The sequence below is a fragment of the Lathamus discolor genome, chromosome 4, assembly GCF_037157495.1.
Source record: "Lathamus discolor isolate bLatDis1 chromosome 4, bLatDis1.hap1, whole genome shotgun sequence".
NCBI classification, from domain to species: Eukaryota; Metazoa; Chordata; class Aves; order Psittaciformes; family Psittacidae; genus Lathamus; species Lathamus discolor.
Genome location: NC_088887.1, coordinates 101,758,070 through 101,781,811, shown reverse-complemented (window position 1 = coordinate 101,781,811; position 23,742 = coordinate 101,758,070). Strand labels below are relative to the sequence as shown.

At 37.4% G+C, this 23,742-nt stretch overlaps 1 protein-coding gene across 1 annotated transcript in view; it reads left to right on the top strand.

Moving 5' to 3' along the window:
- LOC136013398 (FRAS1-related extracellular matrix protein 2-like) overlaps positions 1 to 23,742 on the top strand; it is a 114,630-nt gene that overhangs the window by 45,176 nt on the left and 45,712 nt on the right. Inside the window, exons 3-6 of the mRNA XM_065677161.1 lie at positions 10,982 to 11,128; positions 13,470 to 13,700; positions 16,413 to 16,538; positions 17,469 to 17,720. Coding sequence (XP_065533233.1) covers positions 10,982 to 11,128; positions 13,470 to 13,700; positions 16,413 to 16,538; positions 17,469 to 17,720 — 756 coding nt within the window. The remainder of the gene's footprint in view (positions 1 to 10,981; positions 11,129 to 13,469; positions 13,701 to 16,412; positions 16,539 to 17,468; positions 17,721 to 23,742) is intronic.

Sequence of the window (23,742 nt, the reverse complement as noted above, 5' to 3'; positions counted from 1 at the left end):
TTGGCAGGAGGGCTACCCACGTTGATTCAATCTGGGATGTCCTATTAATCTCACTGAGCAATATGTGAGCTTTGTCATACCACCTCTGCTGTATCCACTGTTCTTCATGGCCTTACAGTCCCTGAGTCTTCTCTGATGCTCATGGAATGGGCCTCTCTCTCCAGCATGTCGCTGCATAGAATCATGGACTGGTTTGGGTTGGAAGGGATGATAAATATCCCTTGTCCAAGCTGGCCTTCAACACTTCCAGGGGTGGGGCAGCCACAACCTCTCTGGGCAGCCTCCTACAAGAAGTAGGGATCCTAACAGGTAGCAAGGGCACCGTCAGATTTGGTGGGGGAAAGAAATAAATATTTTGAACAGCAATGAAATCAATCAAAAATAACGAGTTTGATACCCCCAGCCAAAAGGAGGAGGAAGGCGATGACAGCTTGGCACTGTGTCATTAACATCATTTGGATTGCTGCAGGCTGAGGCAAGAGGAGTTTTCCCAGCAGCTTCCCAAGTGTCCCAAGTTGTGCTGCAGCCCGGGGATCCACTCTGGTTTGTGTGTCAGCTATGTTATGAGCTGCAGTGGGTGACACACAGGAGGCTGAGGTCCTGTCCCAACAGGCGAGCGCTATGCAGCTCCCTTGCAAGATAGGATGTGAAACACCTTTCTTTAAAATTAAAAAAACGTTTGTGCTAGCTGGCATGTTAAAATTGCTGTGGTTGCACCTCCACACATTTCTGTACAAACTCTATGGCAAAAAAATGTAAACTTGAGCCCATACATACCCAGGCCTTCACCTGCTCATGTTCGATAGCCAGCAGATTCAGTGGGAGCTGGACCTGATTTGACAAAAACATTGTTTCCCTGGCCCTTGGGAAAAAGCTGAAGGATTTTAATTTCTGAATACATGTGAGAGAACAATCATGGAAATCTTGATCAAGGATTTTTCAAAAGCCTGAGTGATGCCAAATCAAGTTCAACTTGTCATGTCAAAAAACACAGCTTAGTATTTGAAGGTCAATATGTATGTTTTGAAAAAAATCTTGCCAAGGCTATTAGAAATAAAGGGAATTTATGTAAATATTCCTTTTTGCTTATCAAGACAGTGCTGTATTCTGCTAGTACATTAGGACAGGGAATTATATCTAAACTAGTAATCTCTTTTCAAGCTGTGTAAAATGCGACACAGACATGAATAAATTAATTGTTAAGATCTGTTGTGTGCTAAAACCATAGATATAAATTTCAAGATGCAATTTTTCTACTGATTATTTTAATTTAATTACTTATCTCAAAGCATAAGTGAAGATTACAGGCATAGGCAGAGAAAAAGAGGGAGAGAGGAATAATGTGTTGGAAGCATTGTACTGTCGAGTTGCTATAATTTCATAGTCATTTCTGTCTCCTTTCCCTCTGCTTTATATCTGTTGAGCTCTCTCGGGAAACTCACAGTGGTCATATGATTCTGTATTGTAAATTCTGCTTTTAATTTCAGTAGCAAATTTCCTCTACTTAATTTTGATATTTAAAGAGATTTGTCTCATCTGGACTTGAATCTTTTAAGGAATGTTTGGCTTCTCCTGATTTATTTATTTTTTTTCATCTTGTAATTTATATTGTGACTGCAGCGTAAGAATTTGAGATAAAATAAGAATGCAGGAATATAATTGCTGCTTTAGGAATATACAGTTCTGTTCCATAGGATAGGCCTCAAGTAACACTAAAAACCTTGACATGATATAAAAACCCCACACAATTAATGAAGAAATATTTCTTCCCTCAGCAGAGCTAGCATCTTTGAATACCTCTTTACAAGGTTTATCTCAAGGCAAAGTTACAGCTATTTAAAAAGGAACCCTATTTTGTCCTTGTCTATATCAACAATTTTGCATGCTTTATAGTTTTATACTCTGCCCTTCCTGAGCAGGACTAAATCACCTGCAAAAGGTTATAGGTTTGGCATAGCTTAAAAAGGATGAAAGGCACCCCAAAGGAGTTTCTCAGGTCAGATAATATTAAAAGTTAAGTATTTTAGATTACCTGCTACAACTACTCTGAAATGAAGTAAAAGTAAATGTTAAATGAACATGCCCGACATTTGTTCTCCTCCAGTCAGTCAGGCATTTCATTTGTTGCATTGCCAGAACAGCAAAGAAACCAAAATTCAAGTCTGTGGAAGTGAATTCTTAATAAAGAAAAACAGTTCAATCACTTTTACGTAGAAAATAATAGTTTTCTTATCAGTGCTCAGTGAGTTACAGCAAGTCCAGTTGATAAAATGGAAACTTTTCTGTTTAGTTTTAGCTGTTCCTTTTTGTTTAGAGTAGATTTTAAAAATAACAACAACCCTTAATCCCTCTTGCATACATTTTCCTCTTCAGGCTATAAAATTTGAGATTTATGAGTTTGGATTGTCACTGAAATGGAGGGTAACTCTGCAAAGACAGTATTCAACAGTTAGAGTTAAAAAGTTCACCTACTTCTTCAAGGGAAATCTTCCAATTTGACACAAATACCAATTCCAGTTTCACTATGAAAAATTAGAGGCCTCAGTTTCAGATAGCACCCACTCACGTGTCCTGATTTTAAGCATGAGAATGGTATTGCAAGCATTGAAATATTAGGCAAATACGAAGCAGTTTGCAGTAGTGGGTTGTGAATTAAAATGTTACTTAAAGAAATGGAAATCGATATATTTTTTTCTCAGAATAAAGGCATTTCTTAAAATAGCACAAGACAATACTTTGATTGTATGTTCCTCCTGGCCCCTATTCTGCTGGAGTGCCTTTCATTTGTGAGGTAGAAGTAACCTTTTCTGTTATTACTCATTAGTTTCAAAACTGAGACTGAGGATACCCCAGGACCCTCAAATTTAACACTTTGTCTGATTAGGCTTTAAATGACAGTAATTTTCTTACAGGCTGACATGTGTAGCACTGCTTTGAAGTTGTAATCCAGAAGAAAGTCCCACATGGGACAGTAACTATGTTAGGGGAGCTAAACCCGTTACTCTGTGAGACAAGGAAATAAACCTAGCTTCAGTTCAGTTGGAGCCTGGTTTTTGGGAGAAGTTGTCTGGCGCCACAAAATGAATTAGTAAGCAGAGACCTGAAGACCACTAAGTTTATTTTAAGCATGTGTTGCCAGAGATCTAATAAATTTACTTACTGCTGCAGGCCATGCATGCATGAAGCCTTACTAATCCAGGTGGTGTTTTTTTTTTCCCTCAGAGGGAGGTGCAGGGTGTGGATCCTTAGGAAAAAAGGTGTTCTGCTTTAGGTAATATGGGCCTTGTTTAATGATAGATATGACATCTTGAGTGGTATGTTTGGGTTTTCTCTGTTATTACTCACAAGGAAATTTAAATTATTTCTGATGCAACATCAGTTTGTGACTATGCAAAGTGCTATAATCAGTTTAACGACAACATGGAAATAACTTTATAATAACATAGTAACTATTCTAAACCAAATAGATTTTTTTCTTTTAAATAATTTGTATTTAAAATATTACTTTTAAATATTCTGAAGATTACTTTTAATGTCTTTGAATTTACAAGTTTACTGTATTACAGTTCAGGATTAGTTATATCTTTGAGTTTTCTCAGGACTCTTCTTCATGCATGTGTGAAAATCATGTCACTAGACTTCTAGTTATCCATCTAGACTGGTGGGCTTAAAACTCTCCTGTTGTATTCAATGAAGTGGGCCAAATCTTTCCAGAGGGTAATCCTGCTGTTTATATCAGATATACCTGCAGTTCTTCCCATTCATTGTACCTAGGCAGCTAGCCCAAGTTAAACATACATCTTTTACATGATAAAATTAGATTATATGAATCCTACCCTTAAGTAGCAGGTCTCTTGTCTTCACCTTTTGTGGAACAGGTGCCACAAGAGTTGATTATGTTCCTGTGCACTGGGACCTGAGAAACACCATAGTGTTTTGTCAGTAGTGGTTATTCCTTGAAACTATTGAATTTGGCTAATTTTTTTTTTTTTTTTTTTTTTCTGCTGAGAAGCAGTGGTCATTTTTTATCCAATAGGCAATAACATAAAGCGTTGTTTCAAAATATGGACATATCTCTACAATAACAATGAAGACTTCTGAGAATGAAGTGCTCCTAGGTCTAGTGGGACATACATAGTAGCTGTCAACTGTCTGCCTTCAAATGCTTCCTCTCCTGTCATTCCCCTTTGGTTTTGTCCTGCTTCTTTTGAATCTGATTATATGAATTAGTTCTGCAGAAGGGAGGGTAAGCACCCAAGCTTTTTACGCTCTTTCTTGTCCTTTACTACTTTCACATAAAGGCTGTCAGCAGTGATTACTACCTGCTGATTAGTTTAAAATAATTACTGGAAAGTGCTTAGCAAATAAGGCTGTACTAACCAAGAGAGAGGTGGCACACGTATTTTGTTTAACTTTTTTTTTTTTTTGCCTGCTCTTCACCTTAGTGACAGGGCAAAATAAAGTAATTTGAGTGAGAAGAGGAATAATATGATTTTTTTTTTGCCCAGTGGTACTGTGTTCAGTCTTGCTAAGAAGTTTTCAGGTAGTTCAATGTCTTTCTCTTCTGCTACAAACAATGATTCACCAGCACACACATCCTGCTAGGGTGGTGAGGCACTGGAATGGGTTGCCCAGGGAAGCTATGAATGCTCCACCCCTGGTGGTGTTTAAGGCCAGGTCGGGCAGAGCCTTGGGTGACATGATTTAGTGTGAGGTGTCCCTGCCCATGGCAGGGGTGCTGGAACTAGATGGTTGTAAGGTCCTTTCCAACCGTAACTATTCTATGATTCTATGAATTGGCAGTTCCTTAAGTTAACCCAGCGTAAATCTCCAGACTGTACTTGGAGACAACCTTAATTATGCTTAGTTGAATTTTACTGGGATCAAAATTTAATATGCACTAGCTAGCCTTTACATACATGTCTCTTTTCTCACTTCACCTTCTCATTTTGTAACAAAGCAACTCTACAGTGTTCTTCAGATTTTTTTCCTGCTACATGACTTCAAACATTTGTCTGAGCCCTGGCAAATGTGGCCATTCCAACTTCTTTCTTGTGGGGAGACATAAAACAGAAGCAAAAAAGAATTACAGAAACTAATGAAAGACGGAAACTGTCTACAGTTCATTGGATACCAGCAATTACACTCAAGGCAAGCCAAGTCCATAATGCTGGGAAGTGTGTGTTTTCTCATGAGAAGTCAGAGAAAGCATTGTTTTAGTCCCTAATCACTAAGGGCTAGGTTAGGGGGTTGGTTTTGGTTGTTCTGCAAATATATTGTGTTACAGCAGGAGATAGAGTGCAGAAGGGTGCAGAGTTCAGCAACTTCAGTGATTGGAGTTCATCATAGTACATTTTTAAAAGACTTTAAAAAGTGAAGCATTTTAGTGGATTTCTAATTGGATAAAATTATGAAGTTAGCTTATGCATCATTGAAGTCGATTCAAAACATTCTAATGGTATATTTTACATACTGAGTTTACTTACACATTTCACTTCTGCAAATAAATTTTCTATATAAAGTTAACACAGTTTTACAGGATATGCCTTTTCTGATGATCATAGCAGAGAGAATAACACATGATCGTGGAATTATAGATAGCTAGTACTGGAAGGGATCTTTAAAGATCTAGTCCCGTGACGTGCTGCTCCAATGACTGACTGAAGAACTTTTCTCATCTATTTTATAGGTGGGGTTGTGTTAATAGTTTGGCAGTCAAAACATTACTTGAGACCTTTGCCTTTTTAACCTGGAGGTAGAGTGTCCTGGGACCATGACATACTGTGGCAAATCAGAGTTGTTGAAGCTATACGTCTTGAGTTAAGCGTATAATATCTTCTCTGTATCTATTTTGACTAGCAGAATTACCTAAGATTGTCTCTTCCTTGTCTAGTCTGGCCAAAAACCATGTTTATACAAACCAGGAATAACATCTAGCAAATAGTGTGGGAAACAAAAAACTTGAGAAGTGCTAAGGTTGACAGGGAGCTTCCTGACTAAATAGGGAATAATGATGTTTAGGATGAAGATTTCTGCATTTCAGATCAGATTTTAGATCTACTGAAACTGCTGAAGTAACTTTATCCTGGTATAGATTAACTAAGTTGGTTTGGCACAGAAGGCTGATAAGAGGATGAGAAAATAGGACAAATGTCTAAAACCGGATGATTCCCTTTTCTTTCCTCTCTTGCTGTCTTTGTGTTCTCTGCAGGTTGTTCAGGAGTGGGTTTTCTTTTTCATATGCTTTACGTACCTGCTTCACAGAATCACAGAATCCCAAGGGTTGGAAGGGACCTCAAAAGATCATCTAGTCCAACCCCCCCACAAGAGCAGGGTAACCTACAGTACATCACACAGGAACTTGTCCAGGCGGGCCTTGAATATCTCCAGTGTAGGAGACTCCACAACCCCCCTGGGCAACCTGTTCCAGTGCTCTGTCACTCTTACAGTAAAGAAGTTCTTCCTGATGTTAACGTGGAACTTCCTATGCTCCAGTTTACACCCATTGCCCCTTGTCCTATCACTGGATATCACTGAAAAAAGCCTAGCTCCATCATCCTGACACCTACCCTTCACATATTTGTAAACATTGATGAGGTCACCCCTCAGTCTCCTCTTCTCCAAGCTAAAGAGACCCAGCTCCCTCAGCCTCTCCTCATAAGGGAGATGTTTCACTCCCTTAATCATCTTTGTGCTTCAGTGTGGAGATCCATAGCAAGGAGGGTAGAATAGTGCCGACTTCAGTAACCCTGTCTGAATGAAACACCCAGTAGGGTCAAATATTCTGAACCAATAAAGAAAGACTGCAGCTCTCGCAGACATAGAAACAAATCAACAAGTTATAGCAGGACCTGGAAAAAAATGGAGGAAGAGAGAGGAAATGTTTGTTAAGATGTCTTGCTGTGGTTTTAATTATGCCATACGATGATTCCTGAACTATCACAGTTGATCTGATTCTCCTTTTTAGCATCCTTTTATAGGAAGGATGCTTTTAGGAAGCAAGATAAGAATAGAAAGGAGAAAAGACCAAATTAAAAATTTTAAGGAAACTGTTCTTTCTTAGTGCCTTATTTACCACTGGGGGGTGGGGGGGGTGGGGGGTGTTTTTTGGGGGTTGTCATGGTTTAAACCGATCCACACAGCTCATCTACTCACCCCACCCCCGACCCTCCCCGCTCCCACAGGGATGGGAAGGAGAATCGAGAGAATGTAACTCCCACGGGTTGAGATAAGAACAGCCCAGTAACTAAGGTATAGCACAAATCACTGCTGCTACCACCAACGATAATATTGATAAGAGAAAATAACAAGAGAATACGATACCACCACCGAACGAGTTCGACCCCCCCGAAGAGAGAGTGTGCCCTTCGGGGTAACTCCCAGTTACCTCCCTGGGCATGACGTGCTGTGGTATGGAATACCTCTTTGGCTGGCTTGGGTCAGGTGTCCTGTCTCTGCTTCCTTCCAGCCTCCCCTCGTCCCCAGCAGAGCATGAGACTCACAAAGTCCTTGGCCAGAATAAACATTACTTAACAACAATTAAAAACAATCGGTGTTGTCAGCTCTCTGCCCAAGCTGGAAGTCAAAACACAGAGCTTGCACCAGTTACTAAGAAGGAGCAAAACGGCTCCTGGTAAACCCAGGACAGGTGTTTAGGCTTGTTTTTTTCTTTTCTGTCTTTCTTGTGTTTGATATATGTTTGTTGCCCTGGAAGAATTTATAGGTTGGTTTTTTTCCTATTAAAAAGCTCGCTTAATGACTAAAGAGAGCAGATATGTTGCACCATAAAGCTCTGCAAGTACGAGACAGCTGTGTTTGTACAGCCATATCTTGCGGACACAGCGAGACTTCGTGGCTACAGTTTTACAGGTTAGACACTCTTTAGCTGATTCATCTCTGACTGATTATGCCACAGATACCATGTAGGGAAGCCACCACCTGTATTAAGATATATCAACTTCTACTGTGTCAGTAAGTGAACACTGCTATAGTTCTATGCTTTTGTTTATGAATTAGGATTCTGAGGTAGTTCCTAGGGACAGCAAAGCTACAATCAAATGTTCATCAGCATTATAGTGTGCCCTTCAGGTCAGTGCTCAAGAGACATGATTTAATGATATAGATCTAATGATAGAGACAGATTTTGTAATGTCTTCACACAAACCAGTTATCTGTGGAGAGAACTGGAGCTAATTCTTTCCTTCTCCAAGCTCTTTGCATCCTGATAGAAAGTTCTTACAATCTAATCTGAATTTCTCATGGAGGTTTTCATCTTTTTAAAGATATCTGAACAGCATGGTTAGAAAGATAAATGCTTAAATGAGAATATTCATTTTAATATTTTTTCCCTCTAATCACCTTTTCTCACTAGATTAAGGCATAAGACATACGCTGCTACATTTGTCCCAGGAAACTAGTGAGAAGACAAGGCTTACCTAAAGTGCTTGCTGGTGTAGCTAACACTATACTTACTGGTTTTGTGCAGCTCATTAGTTTTTGGTATGTGTTTTTGTAGCCTTTGTCAGTAACAACAGAGACCAAAAGAGAAGAAAGAAGCAGAGGAAGGAGTGCAGTGTGATGCTTAAGTATCCCTGCTTTTGTTTACACAAGACCGTTGCCTTTACATGAGATCACACGAATATGGTAGTTGTTTTTTTTCTAATAAATGAGTCAATAAAGAAATAGAGAGGCTTACCTTTGAAGAAGAGGGGAAGCATATGGAAGGTCTGCCTGATTTTTCAAAGAATAGAATGGAAGAAGCTGGAAGGGGAAAATAAACCTCCATTTAGTTCTTCTTCTAGTAATTCAGCCATGTGTGAACAGAAATATTTAGATATGTTTCTCTGCTGCTCAGAGGAATTACTTTATTCACTGGCTTGTGTATAGAAGTGTTAATTTCTAAAGGAGGCTCCTGGCACATTTCAGTCATTACCTGAGCAAACCTTGTTCAGTAGCAGCACCTTGTGGGAAGAAAATCAGACTACAGCCTCTCACACAAGGAAATGTTCCCAGGAGACAGTTGCTGAATGAGCATCTGCCTTCAATGAGCTGAACAGGTTATATGATTCTTGCTACGGAATTTAGAGGATTGTCCTGAGTAATAACAAACATATCCAATAGGATGATATACAGGACTTGATTTGTCAAGCTCTTTTATCTGTGGCATCCAGAATCCCTACATTAACAAGAAATGCCTTTTTACTGTGGAAAATCAGTGAACAGATGGCAGTAAACTGTACATGAGAAAGTAAAGCTATGCTATATTTTATCAGAAATGTGTTAATCTAACTGGAGATATTCAGTCTGTTATGCAATTATTTGGTTTATAGTTAGTGGAATGGATGCTAGCTCTTTTCAGCTGTTATCTTTCCAGCTGAAAAAAAGTAGCATTTTTAAGTGGACCTTTGAGGGCCATCTGTTTGCAGTTGTTATTTCTGGCTTGCTTTTCTAGACTAAGAAATGCTTCATGAAGCCTGCCATTTCAAGAAATATTTCCTGTTGTGTTACAGTTGTGCAAATCCCATTAATTGTAGACACCGTTGTGTCTCACTCCCATTTCTGCTGGGAGTGAGAGCTTAGGGTGGGATATGCTTAAATATCAGGCTGGTTCTTAGTGCTCTGCAGGTGGAATCAAATGACTTCCATATCATCCCCTCAAAACTTTGAGGGATGTTTCCTGTATTCCTGCATTGCTTTGGCTTCAAAAAAGGAAGCCTACATCTGCTGATAATTATATGGGCATTTTTGTTTGAGGAGGACTGTGAAGGTTCTTCTGATTACTGTAAGAAGAAATGTAGTCTTCAAATTCAGGATAATGCCATCAACAGCTGCTAGCCAGAAGTGTTGGCTTGGTCCATCTTAATGGATCTGTTTCCCTAGCTGAATGTACTGCTTGCTGTCCTGTGCTTTCAATTCCCAGTGCTTTGAGTGCACAGAAACCATTCTTGTTCCTATTGGTAAGACTGTAGGGAAGCTGTTGCGCTACAGCTACAGTAGAGACATTGGAAAGGATCTCTGGAGTCTGCTTTCTTCACCAGGAATGTGTTGCTACAGTTATGCCCGCATAAAAATAACTATGTAAAAAGAACTGTGAGGACATCTTTTGGTCTAGACTCTGAAAACTGACACTCAGTGAACATCTCAGCAACTTAGTTTGGGGCATTCACCATGTTGTGAAGACAGATAAGTTGCAAAATACTTTAAGAGCATTCTAATAAGAATTTGTATCTCTCTAAATCTTCTTAGGTGACACAGGCAAACATACTTAAGTAACTTAAGAGTTAAGCTTAGGAGGGCATAAGCATAGGTATAAACAGTAGCATGTAGCAGGGATACTTAATCTTATTGGAACCATTTCCTCGGAAGATGTGAAAGCTGTTCCTAAAATCATGCAGTGCTGATGCATTAATTCTAAGCCAATAAGAGCAGAAATTGTTAGATTTAATGAACAAAATATTGAGTTTTAGAATCAGGCTGCATGGGTAAATGCAAACTAAAAGGTAGTGGGTGTCATCTCCAGTCTCTCTGAATACTGAGGGTCTTCCAGTGCTTCTGGCATTCTGATCATATCAAGGAAGTTCTGTGTGACGTCCTACCTTGTGTGTTATTAGGAAATACCAATATGGTTCTGCAGAAACTTGGATCATGCACAATTTTTGTAATTTTCCCAAGTATATTTTGATTAATTCTTGTTCTTTTTCCCTTGAACTAAAAATACAAAATTAAATAAAATTAAATTAAATTAAATTAATATACTTGTTTGTATGCATCTAAGATAAAATTTATTCCTATGTGTACCAAATATATCATGGTTGAGTTCTTTACTTGTTATTTCTTAGTTTTAAATCTTTAAACCCTTTGGATTGCAATAGCCAGCTAGGATACACATCTTACCCAGCTTCTGTTAACCTCAGAAGGGAAAGTAGTATTTAACAAAAAAAAAAAAAAATAATAAATATATCTTTATAATTTTGTTTTGCAGGAGGTAATAAGCTGAAGAATCAACATTTTCGCCTAAACTGGGCATGGATATCCTTAGAAAAGGAGTATTATTTAGTAAATGAAGACTCCAAATATCTTGATGTTGTTCTGAAACGGAGAGGTTACCTGGGAGAAACGTCTTTTATAAGTAAGTGCCATTTTAACCTTATTGATTGCTTGCATAAATGACTGGCCAGATGATAGCTGATAAAATGTATCAATACAGCTATATCTTTTTGCTGGTGTTTCATAATAAACAAGCTAGATTCAAAAGAATATGTTTATTTATTAAAGCAAGTATCTTTTGTTATGGTGGGTATATGATTTCTTTAGTAATATAATGAAATTTTCACCTTTTTGGTCTTCTGCGATTTATTTTTGACTTTACAACCCAAGACCCAGTCCTTCTGTTTTTTATTTGATTGATACCACTATTGTGTTTATTTCACAGAATATAGTCTCTTTCCAGATTCTGTTTTTTCCTGTAATGAGACAATACAGTTGTAGCAATTGGAAAAAACAACAATAAACATAGATAATTTTCCAGGAAGGTTATTGTGAGCTGGTCTGATTAGCAGCTACGAGCATTAGGCTCATTTTCTTCAGTCAGTGTTGGCAGTCGACTAAGGCTGATACAGGAGGTGTTGAAATTTTTGCAGTGTCTGGAGAGTGAAAAGCTGAAAAAAGATTGTGTTATCACAGTCTGCAACCTCACACCTGTCTGTAGCTTCTGGATCTGTTCCCATCCTCTTCCCAGTGATGCATTTGGACCAGGGAGTATTACCCTCTTATAGTTTCATGTCAAACCAATGGTAAGCTTACAATGCTTAGAAAAGGCACTCAGTTTCAAGCTGGTTTCGCAGAGATATGTAAGTATTTACCTGGCATAGAGCACAAGCTCATGCTTATAAATCATGACTTCTGTTTATGCCTCTTTCTGAATAAGAATCTGAGTTTCAGGTATTGAGATGTAGTTAGGATACTTGTCCTGACATGAGGTTTAAGGGATGTAAGTACTAGCTAAGCGAATCTAACTTAAAAGTGAATCTAACTTAAAAAACAAAACTCTGTTTTGGACAGTGGGCTAACTTTGATAATATATTTCTTTTAAAGCAAGGGAAAGAACAAAAGAGATTAATTAAATACAAAGTTAAGGATATGTGGCTTAAATTAATTACTGGTACTGATTAACAGATACTGATTTTACTTCTGATTCTTGAAATAGCATTTACAAAGCTTTCTACCTATAGATACAAGTTCAGTTTCTGGATTGAGCTGACTAAAAATCCAACAAAAACAGTTTGAATAAATAGCCTCTGACTACCTTAATCCTGCAAAGTGGAATTACAGTGTTGGAAAGACCATAAAAGATTTTGGTTAAGGTGCTTACTGGCCTTTCTGGTCCATGTGCAGCCCCAGAGTGGCTGAAGGGTTGTAGGTTATGTAAAATGTTGGCTATGACTTAGGAGGAGGCCCAGGCAGGAAACAAGGAAGTCAGGGTTTGTAAAGAAAGGCAATACATTTTAATACACTAAAAAATACAGTTAGAAGAAACAGTCAGAGAAGGGAGAACTTTATGGTTTTTTTTGAAAACCTGAGAAAGATCTGTTCAAACAGAGGCCAAATGCATGAGATGTAGTTGGTTTTGAAGGACTCTCTAATTTCCACCAGGGGCTGTCAGACAGCCTGAAATTGTGAGGCAAATGCCAGTTAAAAGCCATTTTCAAGCAGGTTGCAAGGCGTGTGCTGTCTGTCATGGATTTTTTCCCATGACATTGCAGTTTCAGCTTGACTTGAGTTTAATGACTGTCATTATGCAAACACTGAAATAAGTGGATAACAATTTAAACCGATGATTACTGTAGTGGGAATGACCACATTGGTTCCGATTTTACATCATCTTTCATCTTATTCTGTATGTTTTACCCCTTCATGTCTTCATGTTTTCCTTACCTTTCCATTTGAAGGCTGAACTTTTCAGGTGTGTTTTTATTTTCTTCTAAGAGGAATAAATATTTTTGAGGGTTTCAGGCAGCATGTTATTTAGATGTCCTGGAACAGAAGAGAACCCAGAATGTTAAACAGGGGGAAAATCTGTTTGCCTTTCTTGAATTGAATCCATTCTTGGATTACAGAGAAATGGAAACTTGACTGTGACCTCTGAGAATATAAAGGTTTCCTAGTATTTAGTTTTGCTTTGACTAATTCTGTCCAAACTGCATTTCATAAGGTTAATTAATGTACTTTCACCTCTATGTGTGACACCAGTATAAAATTGGTCAAGAGTAACAGAGCTGGCTTGAACACTCTCAGGTTGTGGAAAGTATATTTTTCTAAAACGTCTGTTTTTTAAAGATGACATAATGAGAGAAAAATTACAAGTGATGCTTTTAATTACCTGAATTCTTGGTTTTTTTGTTGTTTGTCTTTTTGGGTTTATTTGTTGTTTTTTTGTTTGAGTTTTTTTTGTTTGTTTGTTTGTTTGTCAGGTATTGGCACCAAAGATGGTACTGCCAAGAAAGATAGAGACTTCAGAGGAAAAGCTCAGAAGCAGGTGCAGTTTAATCCTGGCCAAACCTTAGCTACGTGGCGAGTACGGATTTTGAGTGATGGTGAACATGAACAGTCTGAATCCTTCCAAATTGTTCTTTCTGAGCCTGTCATGGCAGTTCTGGAATTTCCTGCTGTATCCACGGTGGAAATTATTGACCCAGGAGATGGTAAGAAACTTTCCAGAACTGTACTGCCAATATGGGCATATACCAAAAGGTAAGCTGCTGAGCAAACGCTGTGAGTAACATTGGATAGTAAAGCTTACCTTTCCTTAGATTATTTTCGAAGACAGACTTGGGCACTGGGTAGCTGTTTGTCCTCTACCACTTTAACTGATCCATGAGTATGTGCCTAAGGTAGCATTCTTTAATGAAATACCTGCATTTTTCCTGTATTATCTCCAGTTTGTTGTTTGTCTAGTTTTGTCTTCATTTTAGGTTTAACAATTTTTCAGTTCAGTGTGTTTGCAAACAGAGTGTATCTGCACAGGTGTTTGATTTGATTTACTTTGCCATGATAATTCATGTGGGAGAGGATGGTACAGAAAATACAGGTTGATTGGTCCCAACAAGTTTGGGTCTTGGAGCAAACTAGTTGTGTCTGTTAGGTCTTAAGCTGAGAAGCTCAATAATGGTTCACTAGACCAAGTACACCACAGAGAAGCTCAATAACGGTTCACTAGACCAAATACATCACAAACTGCCAAGAAAAAATAAAATTATGTTTAAATGTAAATGAAAAAAAAAAAGGCTTATTAAAAAGAAGGAGAAAAAAAACTGAAGAAAGAAACTAGAACGTGTTCTGGTTGTGTTGTCTTTCAACTGCATCCAGACACTTGAACTCTTGGACAATGGTCGCACCAAACTATCCTTAAGGAGTCTTTCACATACTGAGTGATATTAACAGATTGTTGTAAATACCCTTCCCTAATTAACATTTGAAGAGGACTGCAGGAAAATTGTCAGAGGTTTCTTAGTTCCTAGTTACAAATGCAAGTTAAACCAGAGGTTATCTGACATCCGTATTTAGTCACTGAGATATGGAAATTACTTGAAAATGTGTTAAATCTATTTTTGTATGATCAGTGAGATAGCACAGTTCGAGATAATCATCTGAGTCGTCTTAATGTAAACGATTGGTTTTTTCTATTTTTTACATTAAGATAATTTTTAGTAATTACTTGTAAGGTGGGTTGCATAGGAGAAAATCAGTGCACAACTGCAAATCAAGGAATATCTACAGGAAAAACAGAGAAAAAAAATCTGAGGGGAAGGACTGGGTTTCCTGATAATCTTTTAAAGTGCAGGTAATGAGAAGGTCAGATGCCAGCTGAAGGGGAACCATCAAAAGTTTTATTCTGTTTCCAGTGAAAATTATTTTAAAATTCATTGATTTTAATGGTGAAGTCTTAGTGCCAAAATAGTGAGTTTGCTTGAAAAGCTGTACCAGCCACTTGGTGTATGGGACATTAGTTAATGTTTTATTCCAAAAATAGCTTGCATAAAGATGTGTTTTCTTACACTAGCTGAGATGGTCTGGATCATTCTCCCCTGAGCTTTTATGCTGTTCATAAGATCTGTTAAGCTTTTATAGTGTCATTTTACTCCTAGTTGCATAATTATAAGAGAGACAGGAAAAAGAACAAATCAGATTCCTGCATTTTTCATTAAGGATAGGATTTTTAATTTTGTCAAACTAATTCTAAATGGAGAAATAAAAGGAGTAAATTTGGGGGCTTTAGTTTTACCTTTTGGTTTACTTTAAAACAAGGTAGCGATTTGCTGCTTTTCGCATTTATTTTTTTTATTTCTGGGAATAGTGAAAGTGTATAGATCTTATCAAACCTGAATTACAGCATTTTTAAGGCAGGCTTTTACCTTAAATCATGCTAGTAGTATTTTCCAATTGGAGAAATAAAACATGGAACATGTTTTCAAAGAAGTCACCTAGCAATTTTCAGAACATTTTTTGCCAAAGTATTCTGCAATACTGAAAATGTTTGCTTTGTGCTGTCAACTGCTACCACTTCATTTAATATTTTACAGAATTATATCCTGTTTGGATTGCAGTCATATTAATGAAACTGTAAAGGTTCTTGTATGCATAACCACCTTTTGTTCTTGAGTTTTTGAGAGACAAGAACAAAGCTGAACCTATATCCCAGTAACAGCATAGAATTTAGTAATCTATTTATATGAGTGTAAAATAATAAATGAGTTTAAAATGCATTTTAGTGGGGTTTTTTTCCTTGAAAAAGAAGATCTGACGTGTTTTGGTCCAACACATTTTAGGGTGAGATTGCTCTCCAGACTTCACTGACTGTACTGGCTATGTCGCCTTTGAGTAAAACAGGAATGTAGACATGGAACCAACTTAAATCAAATGCCCAAGTCAAAGTAAGACAGCAAAAGCTCAGTCTTGCGTCCCCTCAATACCAAATGATTTTTACTGTGAGCTTGATAGCATAAGTCAAACAGCAGCTTTTCAGAACTGCTGCTTGTGTGTGAGCTATGCTATTGATGCTTCTGTTATTAACAGTTAATAGTGAAATACGATGGAAATAATAAAACTATAGACCTTGTGGAAGATTTCTTCAAACAATGTCTTGCGCCATTAGCCCTAGATAAGTAAATTGGTTATGTCAGAGACTGCTTGGTAAGTACTTCTGAACTCAGACCTAATGATCTGATTTTCAATTCTGAAAGACTAAGAAACTCTGCATCTCTTGCCCTCCGTATTTTTCTTAAAATTTATCCCCGTTGATGATAAATATGAGTTATTTGTTGCGCTTTAGATTATGCTAAAATACTTCTGGCTATTTTACAGGTGACTTTATGAGGCCATAAATCTATGCAAACAGATGTGTCTGTTCTTTGCAGAATCAACAGTCTTTCTTCCTCAGTCTACCTATACTATTGAAGAAGACATTGGTGAATTATTTATTCCAGTCAGAAGAAGTGGAGACGTGAGCCAGGAACTGATGGTTATCTGCTACACACAACAAGGTAACAGAATTTACTTTAGAAAAAAAAAAAGAAGTTAAAAATGAAAAACAGGCAGAAAAGCAAAAAGAATTGCACTATCTATTGCATAATAGAATTGTTTATAACTGTTTATTACATTTTTCACCTAAATATCTTCAGTCGCAACTGGAAATGTATTCATCAATGCAATCAGTCTTAGAGTATTATTGAATAAGCTGAAAAATTATCATGTTCCAAATTTCTGCCATTTATTTGAGGGTGAAGAGGATCTGTGTTCTTTATGTTTTTGCAAATTTTTGTATGCAGCTTGATGTATCTGAGAGCGGTGGGAACTGAAAGCACTGCTGTGGTTGCCCAGGATATCCTTTACTTGTTTGTATCTGGAATAAATTGGTATAAAATAATATTGCTCAATTGGCATGCTTCTCCTTTCTCTATCTTTCAGTCTCCTATTAATTATATTCATGCAGGGCATGGGTTCTCTACACCCCTGCTTTTATTATAATTTTTCATCTGGAGACATGAAGCAACATTTTTGGAGAGATGTTCTGGAATAAGGTTATTATTTTTTTTCATCAAATTCTATCTGTTATTATTAATTTCTGGTCCACTGAATATTCAGTGAATAAATTATACTAAAGGAGTTAACTGGTAACTCTCACAGGGTCTCCTCTGTCAGTCTGTGCCTCTTGTGATAGACTACAATATTTCTTCTGACTTAAAACCTGCAAATGAATTTGACGAGCCAAGTGCTTGCAGTGCATCAGATGCAGAGCTAGTTTGTCCAGAGGCCTCAGAAATATAGCCTGTTCAGAGGTTTCAGCCCATCTTTCACCTAAAAGTAAATGGAAATTAAAAGATAATAATGAAAATAAAATTCAGCCTCTCTGAGGGGATCATTATAGTATATATCAAGGTATGTATAGTGACTGTTTTCCTTTTACTCCACAGGAACAGCAACTGGCACTGCCCCAACCTCTGTACTTTCTTACTCTGACTACATATCCAGGCCTGAGGATCACAACAGCATTCTGCGTTTTGACAAAGACGAACGTGAAAAAACGTGTCGGATTGTTATTATAGATGATTCCTTGTATGAAGAGGCTGAGACCTTTGATGTTATGCTGAGCATGCCAATGGGTGGAAGAATCAGTACAGAATTCCCAAGCACTCGAATTACCATTGTACCTGACAAGGATGATGGTAAGACATCATGTAATAAAGTGATATTCCCAGTTCTGGACAAATAACATTGCGTTCACATCAGCACATAGAAATTGGATTTTTGCACTTCTTCCTCGTGGTTAAAGTACATGCTACTTCCATTTTGAGATTTGAAAATACTACTGGAAAGCTGTTTGGATTTTTAAAGTATTTAGCATTGGTATTTTATGGTTTCAGAAAATCACATGAGCGGTGATTGGGAGTGAGGAGATGCACCTTTCCATTCTACCACGATTAACAGGTGTAATCCAATATGTCACCCTGTACGGGCACCTTAGTATGTGTGATTCTGAGGCTGTGTCCACAAAGCCTTGAGGCTGATTACATTATGCTTATAAGGGCCATATTATAGTTCCTGATGGACCAGAAGCCATCTAGCAGCTGCTAGCGGGCAAGCTATATTCCTTTTGTCTAGAAGCGCCCATATATGCCTCCTTTGTCTTTTTAATAAAGCAAATAACCAAAAGATGTTGCTTTAGAAATCACCTTAGGACATGCTAACACAAGGATATCCTTTGTTCAAGTGGTCAACAGTGTTGATATGTATTGCATTGAAACAGGCATTTCTGGTGGTGATTAGAGAGAGGTCTATGACTAAGGAAGAGTAGAATCAGCACACTGTTATCACCATTGTTATCACCATGTATTTGAAAATACTTATAAATATTATTGTGACCTCAAGCTTCTCCTTCAGTGTCCTTAGCGTTGGTGTGGCAAGTCTTTTTCTAGGAGTGGTAGCAAAAAGGTTTCCTGGTACAATTTCCCTCCTTTATGCAGGAATTTGGGGGCTGACAGCTCAACTGTAAATTCTGTGAAAGTAATACAGATAAGCTATTTCAGTCCTTTCTATGAGGCCATAAGCCATCTATTGTGACACTGTCATGTTTCCTAAAGACTGATGTGAGGAATTATATAGCACAGTACTCTTTGAAAGTCTGATGCCAAGATAGTCGATTATTATCAGCACAGGATTTCTCCTTAGTTAAGGATATAAAAGGTGGCTCTTAAAGGCAGGAAGTTGACACCCACCTAATTGCAACCTAAATACTCAGTCTGCCCGAAATGTCTCATGTATAATCCAGTGACAGAGGTGACTTTGTTTTCTCTGTAGAGCATTTAAGTAGTTATATAACATTAGTGATACAACAGTTTGAAATAATACTTCTTGCAAAGTAATAGATCATACATCGAATGAAAGCTGAAATGTGTTTATCTGACTTTGCTGTGATAGCAAATGCAGGTTTGTGTAGGTTTTTTACAACAATTTTATTTTTTGTATAATTTTGATGAATTCATTAACTTTACAATCTGTAGATAACAAAGCATAGAATATTGGGAGAGTAGCTGTACAGTGACATTGAATTAAAAAATAGGAAAGTTAATCAATCACAATATAGTATAGAATTTAACAATTTATGAAACTCCTACAATATATTAAGGAAGTTAACAACAGATCTCCTTTATTTTAACATTGCCATTAGAAAAAATGAGAAGTAATTTGATTTGTATACCACCATCCAGTTTTAAGCCTAGTATTTCCTGCATTTATAAGCACAACTTGCCTCAATGCTACAATCTTTTAAACAGGAACTATTTAACACAAATAATAATATTAAGGGATTTATTTAAAAAGCTAGGGAAGTGTTTGAGACATTAAGGTAGAACATTTTCATCAGATAAGAAATGAAACATCTACATTTGCTGGTAAGAGTAAACAGTATTTTGGATATTGAAAGATAGGTTTGGATCATTTATTTATAAACACTCGCTTGTCTTTTTGCACTCAAATATTGCATAAGCCATCTTTGAAATGGTGTGACAGAAATACCTTTTCTGCTTTCTGTATCAGTGTAAGTACTCCCACGATAAAGTCCAGAATGTTCAAAAACTTACTGACAATTCACTTGCTAGTAAAGTTATCTAGCACATGCTTTTAATTTGCACAAAACCGTAATACAGAGTAGATAAATTATAAACAGTACCTTACGTATTTATCTATGTATTCACACACATATGTACATATGCTTATTTCAGATTGTGTGTATACACACATATTTATGTAACGTGGGAGCAATTTAATACCCTGGCAGTCACAATTGAAAGTCTACATAAATAAGCAGGGGATTTTAAGTGGCTTTGGTTATTATTGTTTGCAGGGAATTTTAATACATTAAAACAGTATGCTATGTGAAATAAAAACCATTTTCTTTAGCTTTTAACAATAAAATGTAATTGAGAAAATGCCTAAAGTAGAGGTAGCTAAAAGTTTTACCATATATATAATAGTCTATGAGCTATAATAATGTTAGCATACTAAATTCTGTTTTCCACTTTAGCCTCTTTATTTCGCATCTACTGATAGGTTTTTCTCATTGTTTGTTTAAATTCATCTTCTACCTAACAATGTTTCTTTGGATGAATGTCATATAGCATGTCATATATTGTGATTTCTCCAAACACTGTGACTGGATTAACGTTATGCATTGACTTCTTAAAATCAAAAGATACAAACAGCAAAGGTCAAAGTTCAATAATACTACATGAGATCTTTCCTGTGGAAGTCAAGTCAGCACTAGCAACTTTACCTTATCTCCTCTGGCATTCAATGCAAGTTAATTAGGAAACATTCGCCTTCAGTACCTATCATCAAAGCCTTTTTTTGTTCTTTTATTTCTAGAGAAGGCCCTTAGGGTCTAATTAAAATAGCTGAGTTGCCATACAACAGGACAATAAACAAAAATGTAAAAGAGGTGTGCTCACCTTTCTACTGAACCAGAGTATATTAAAGAAATTCCTGGCAGCTGAATACTTTAATTGGGGATTATACAGTTGTACTGTGCTGCCAAAGCAAAATCTGGAAAAAAAAAAATCACAGTAGGTAGAATATGCACAGGTATATTTATGTATTGTGAAAGGTGATTTTAAAATCAGTGCTGCTGTTGGGGCACCTTTTAATTTAGAAGGGACTTTTCCTGATAGGTCCTGAAGTTGGAGACAAATAAAAAGGAATAAAATTATTAAGGTATGAAATACTCAGGAAATGAAGTTTTGCATGAAACTCAAGGTTACACATGTCACTACAGTTTAAGCAGTAACAAATGAAAATATGGATCTGTTGGAGTCCAAGGTTATAGCTGTAAACCATGAATCACTGGAGGGAAAGCATTTAGCTGAAAGACCTATGCAAATCATTCACTTTTTGAGTGGCAGCAATCTCACTTGATATGAGCCATCTATGCATTTAGACATCTCATTGAAGCAGACTATGCAAGGATCCTTTTATGGTTAATGAAAAGAGAGATGCACTCCCAGGAGCCATCCCATCCTAGAAAGAGTATATAAACTGTTGAGATCAATCACTGTGGGTACCTGCTGCATCTGAATACGTTGATTTCTGACAGTAGATATAAACCTTCCCTTAGAAATTTAATTTGCCATTCGACCCAAAGTTGTAAGCACTGTAAGACTGGGCATGAAGGAAGGATTTTTTTCTGATATTTTGTTAAAACAGCTCCTACTATGAAACACCATTAAACAACAAAGAGATACTTAGCTATTCCTGCTTCATAAAATAATTATGATTTCTAAAGAAAAATCTAAAAAAATATTCTTAAAATCTATAGAAATGAATGCTGAAGAGCACTTCACTAGGTGTTCAGATAATTCAAGACAAAATCCAAAACCAAACAAAAAACCTCAACCATTTTCCATACAAATGTGAATATGTGTTACTAAATCTAGTCAAAATTGATGGGCTGAACTACTTGTCTTCATGTGTCTCAAGGATCTGAGGGATGAGCCAAAATCCCTGAAGAATCTGAGGTCAGTTGATTGGCTCAGGACATACATACGCTGCATAGAGAGTTCAGCATAAAGTTAATTTGGAGGAGGCCATTTACATGAAAGATCAATATTATGCACCTAGGGAAAGAAAGATAAGGTTGCTGTGCACTTTTCATTCCTCTCGGAGAGCGGAGTGCTGGAGTTTAGTCTCAGACCCTGAAAACACTCAGACCCCAGTCTTCCATGGAAATGCCTTAATGCCCAGATTCTTAGCAACTGAGCAAGATCAGCCTGGAAGCTGATCTCTGTTTTTCCAACTGAAGCTGTGACTCTGGGACCATTCACATACAGAGAGAAAAAAAATAAAATCAAACTTAGTACTCACCGGGGACTGAGGAGCCTGTAATTTGGTTCCAACAGTAACAGTGTTGCTGTGTTGTCTGCAACAAGTCTGATACAAATACTTCAGTCCTTGCAACAAGGCTTGAAGTCAAAACTCTGCCCTCTGGTTGTCAAACCTCTTGGGCTGCTGGTTTGGACTTCATTTTACGTACTCTGTTTTGTGTTGTGGGTAAATTTTAAAGAAGCGAAGAGGTGTGAGTCATGCAGACCTGAAAGTATGCAGCTAAAAGAATGCTTACAATTATTTTGTTTGCTTCAAGTTTTTTGTCGCTGCTTGTCCTCACATGTGATTTCAATTCCATGCTATTGTATTTAGCGTTGCCATGAGAGCACACAGCCTTACAGCCAGGCTGACAGTCATCTTGTCTTAGTGGAATTGTTGAAGCCTCATGCTGTTCACAGCACGGAGTACATTAAATGCATTTGTTCCACTTCATTCAGGTTAAATGGGCAAGCAGCGTTTAGACTTCTTCTCGACATTTCTACATCAAGTCTGGGAAAGCAAAGGATTCAGGTTTATGTCAGATGTTTGCTTACCATTTTCTTTATACCTACTCAACAGAATAGATCACTTGTATCATCAACATGAGAGAGGTTAACACTGTTTGGGAATATTTTACAGCTGAGGAAACTGGATGACGGTATGATCATGGTTAATGCAGAAAGCCAACGTAAAGGTGAAACAGAACAGATTAATTCTTGAGTCTTCTGGAGATTTTTTAAAAACACTTGCTGTCACTCCCCCTACCATTAATTAAACTTTGGAAATCCTTAGACCATGTTCTGGAAACAAGTAGCCACTAGCACTTGTCCAGCTTGCTTGGAGTAGTAAAGTCCATACAGACATTTATTATCAATCACCTGTAAAGAGGCAGAAAGTCGGCACTGCAATGCTACATTATAAATTCATGCTTTGCATTGTCTCCCAGTAGGCATACAGTTCAGCTAACTTTCAGCATGTATACTGAGCCAAATTTTGATCTGATTATATTAAATATTCTACTAGTAACATAGTTTGTCAGAGGGACATCCTTATCTCACAAGGGTATCTGAAATTTCCTTATTTCCACGGCCTCTGAGGCAAGCAATCAAATGTGTCTTTTTCTTTTTGAAAATAGGTATGCCATAGCCTTAAACTGAATGGGTCATTGGTCAGTCTTGGTAGTTAATATCTGCTGGTCTGTCTGTGCAGTTTTAGTTGCAACCTGAACACTACAGGCAGAGCATGCCAGTATTACAGACTGGAGTCATGACTTGGCCAAGTATCCCTCACCGTTCTCTGGAGATGACAAAAATAACTAACTAGTTGTTCTTTTTTCCTCTGTGCAACCATCTTTAACTACTTTCTCCCTTTTCTATTTTTACAGTGCCTGTGGGTCTGATGCATCTGACACTTCTGTTCTCTTTTTGTCTTCTTTTGTCTTCTCAGTAGGCAAAAACTCTGTGAACCCTCCCTTTTCCCCAGTTTGTGGCAGGTGGCTAGATTGGCAACTATTGAAAGGAAAAAATAGAAAACAGTCAATTTATGACACATGTTATACTCCCAGGTTTCTTTACTTGTAGTTTCTTATTACCACCAGCTCAAAAGAGTGAAAAATGTTCAATTGATGGTGATAGCCTTAAAGATTTTGGAAAGTCTCAGCTCTCTATCACAAAAATAGATCAGTGTCATGTCTTACAGTAGGACATTCTACAGAGGCAACCAGTTGCATTTATAATTTGCTTTTCTAGCATTATGTGTTGTTGACAGTTTATTATATGTGTGTGTCTGCAGGTACACATTCACACATTATATATATATGAACTACACACGTTG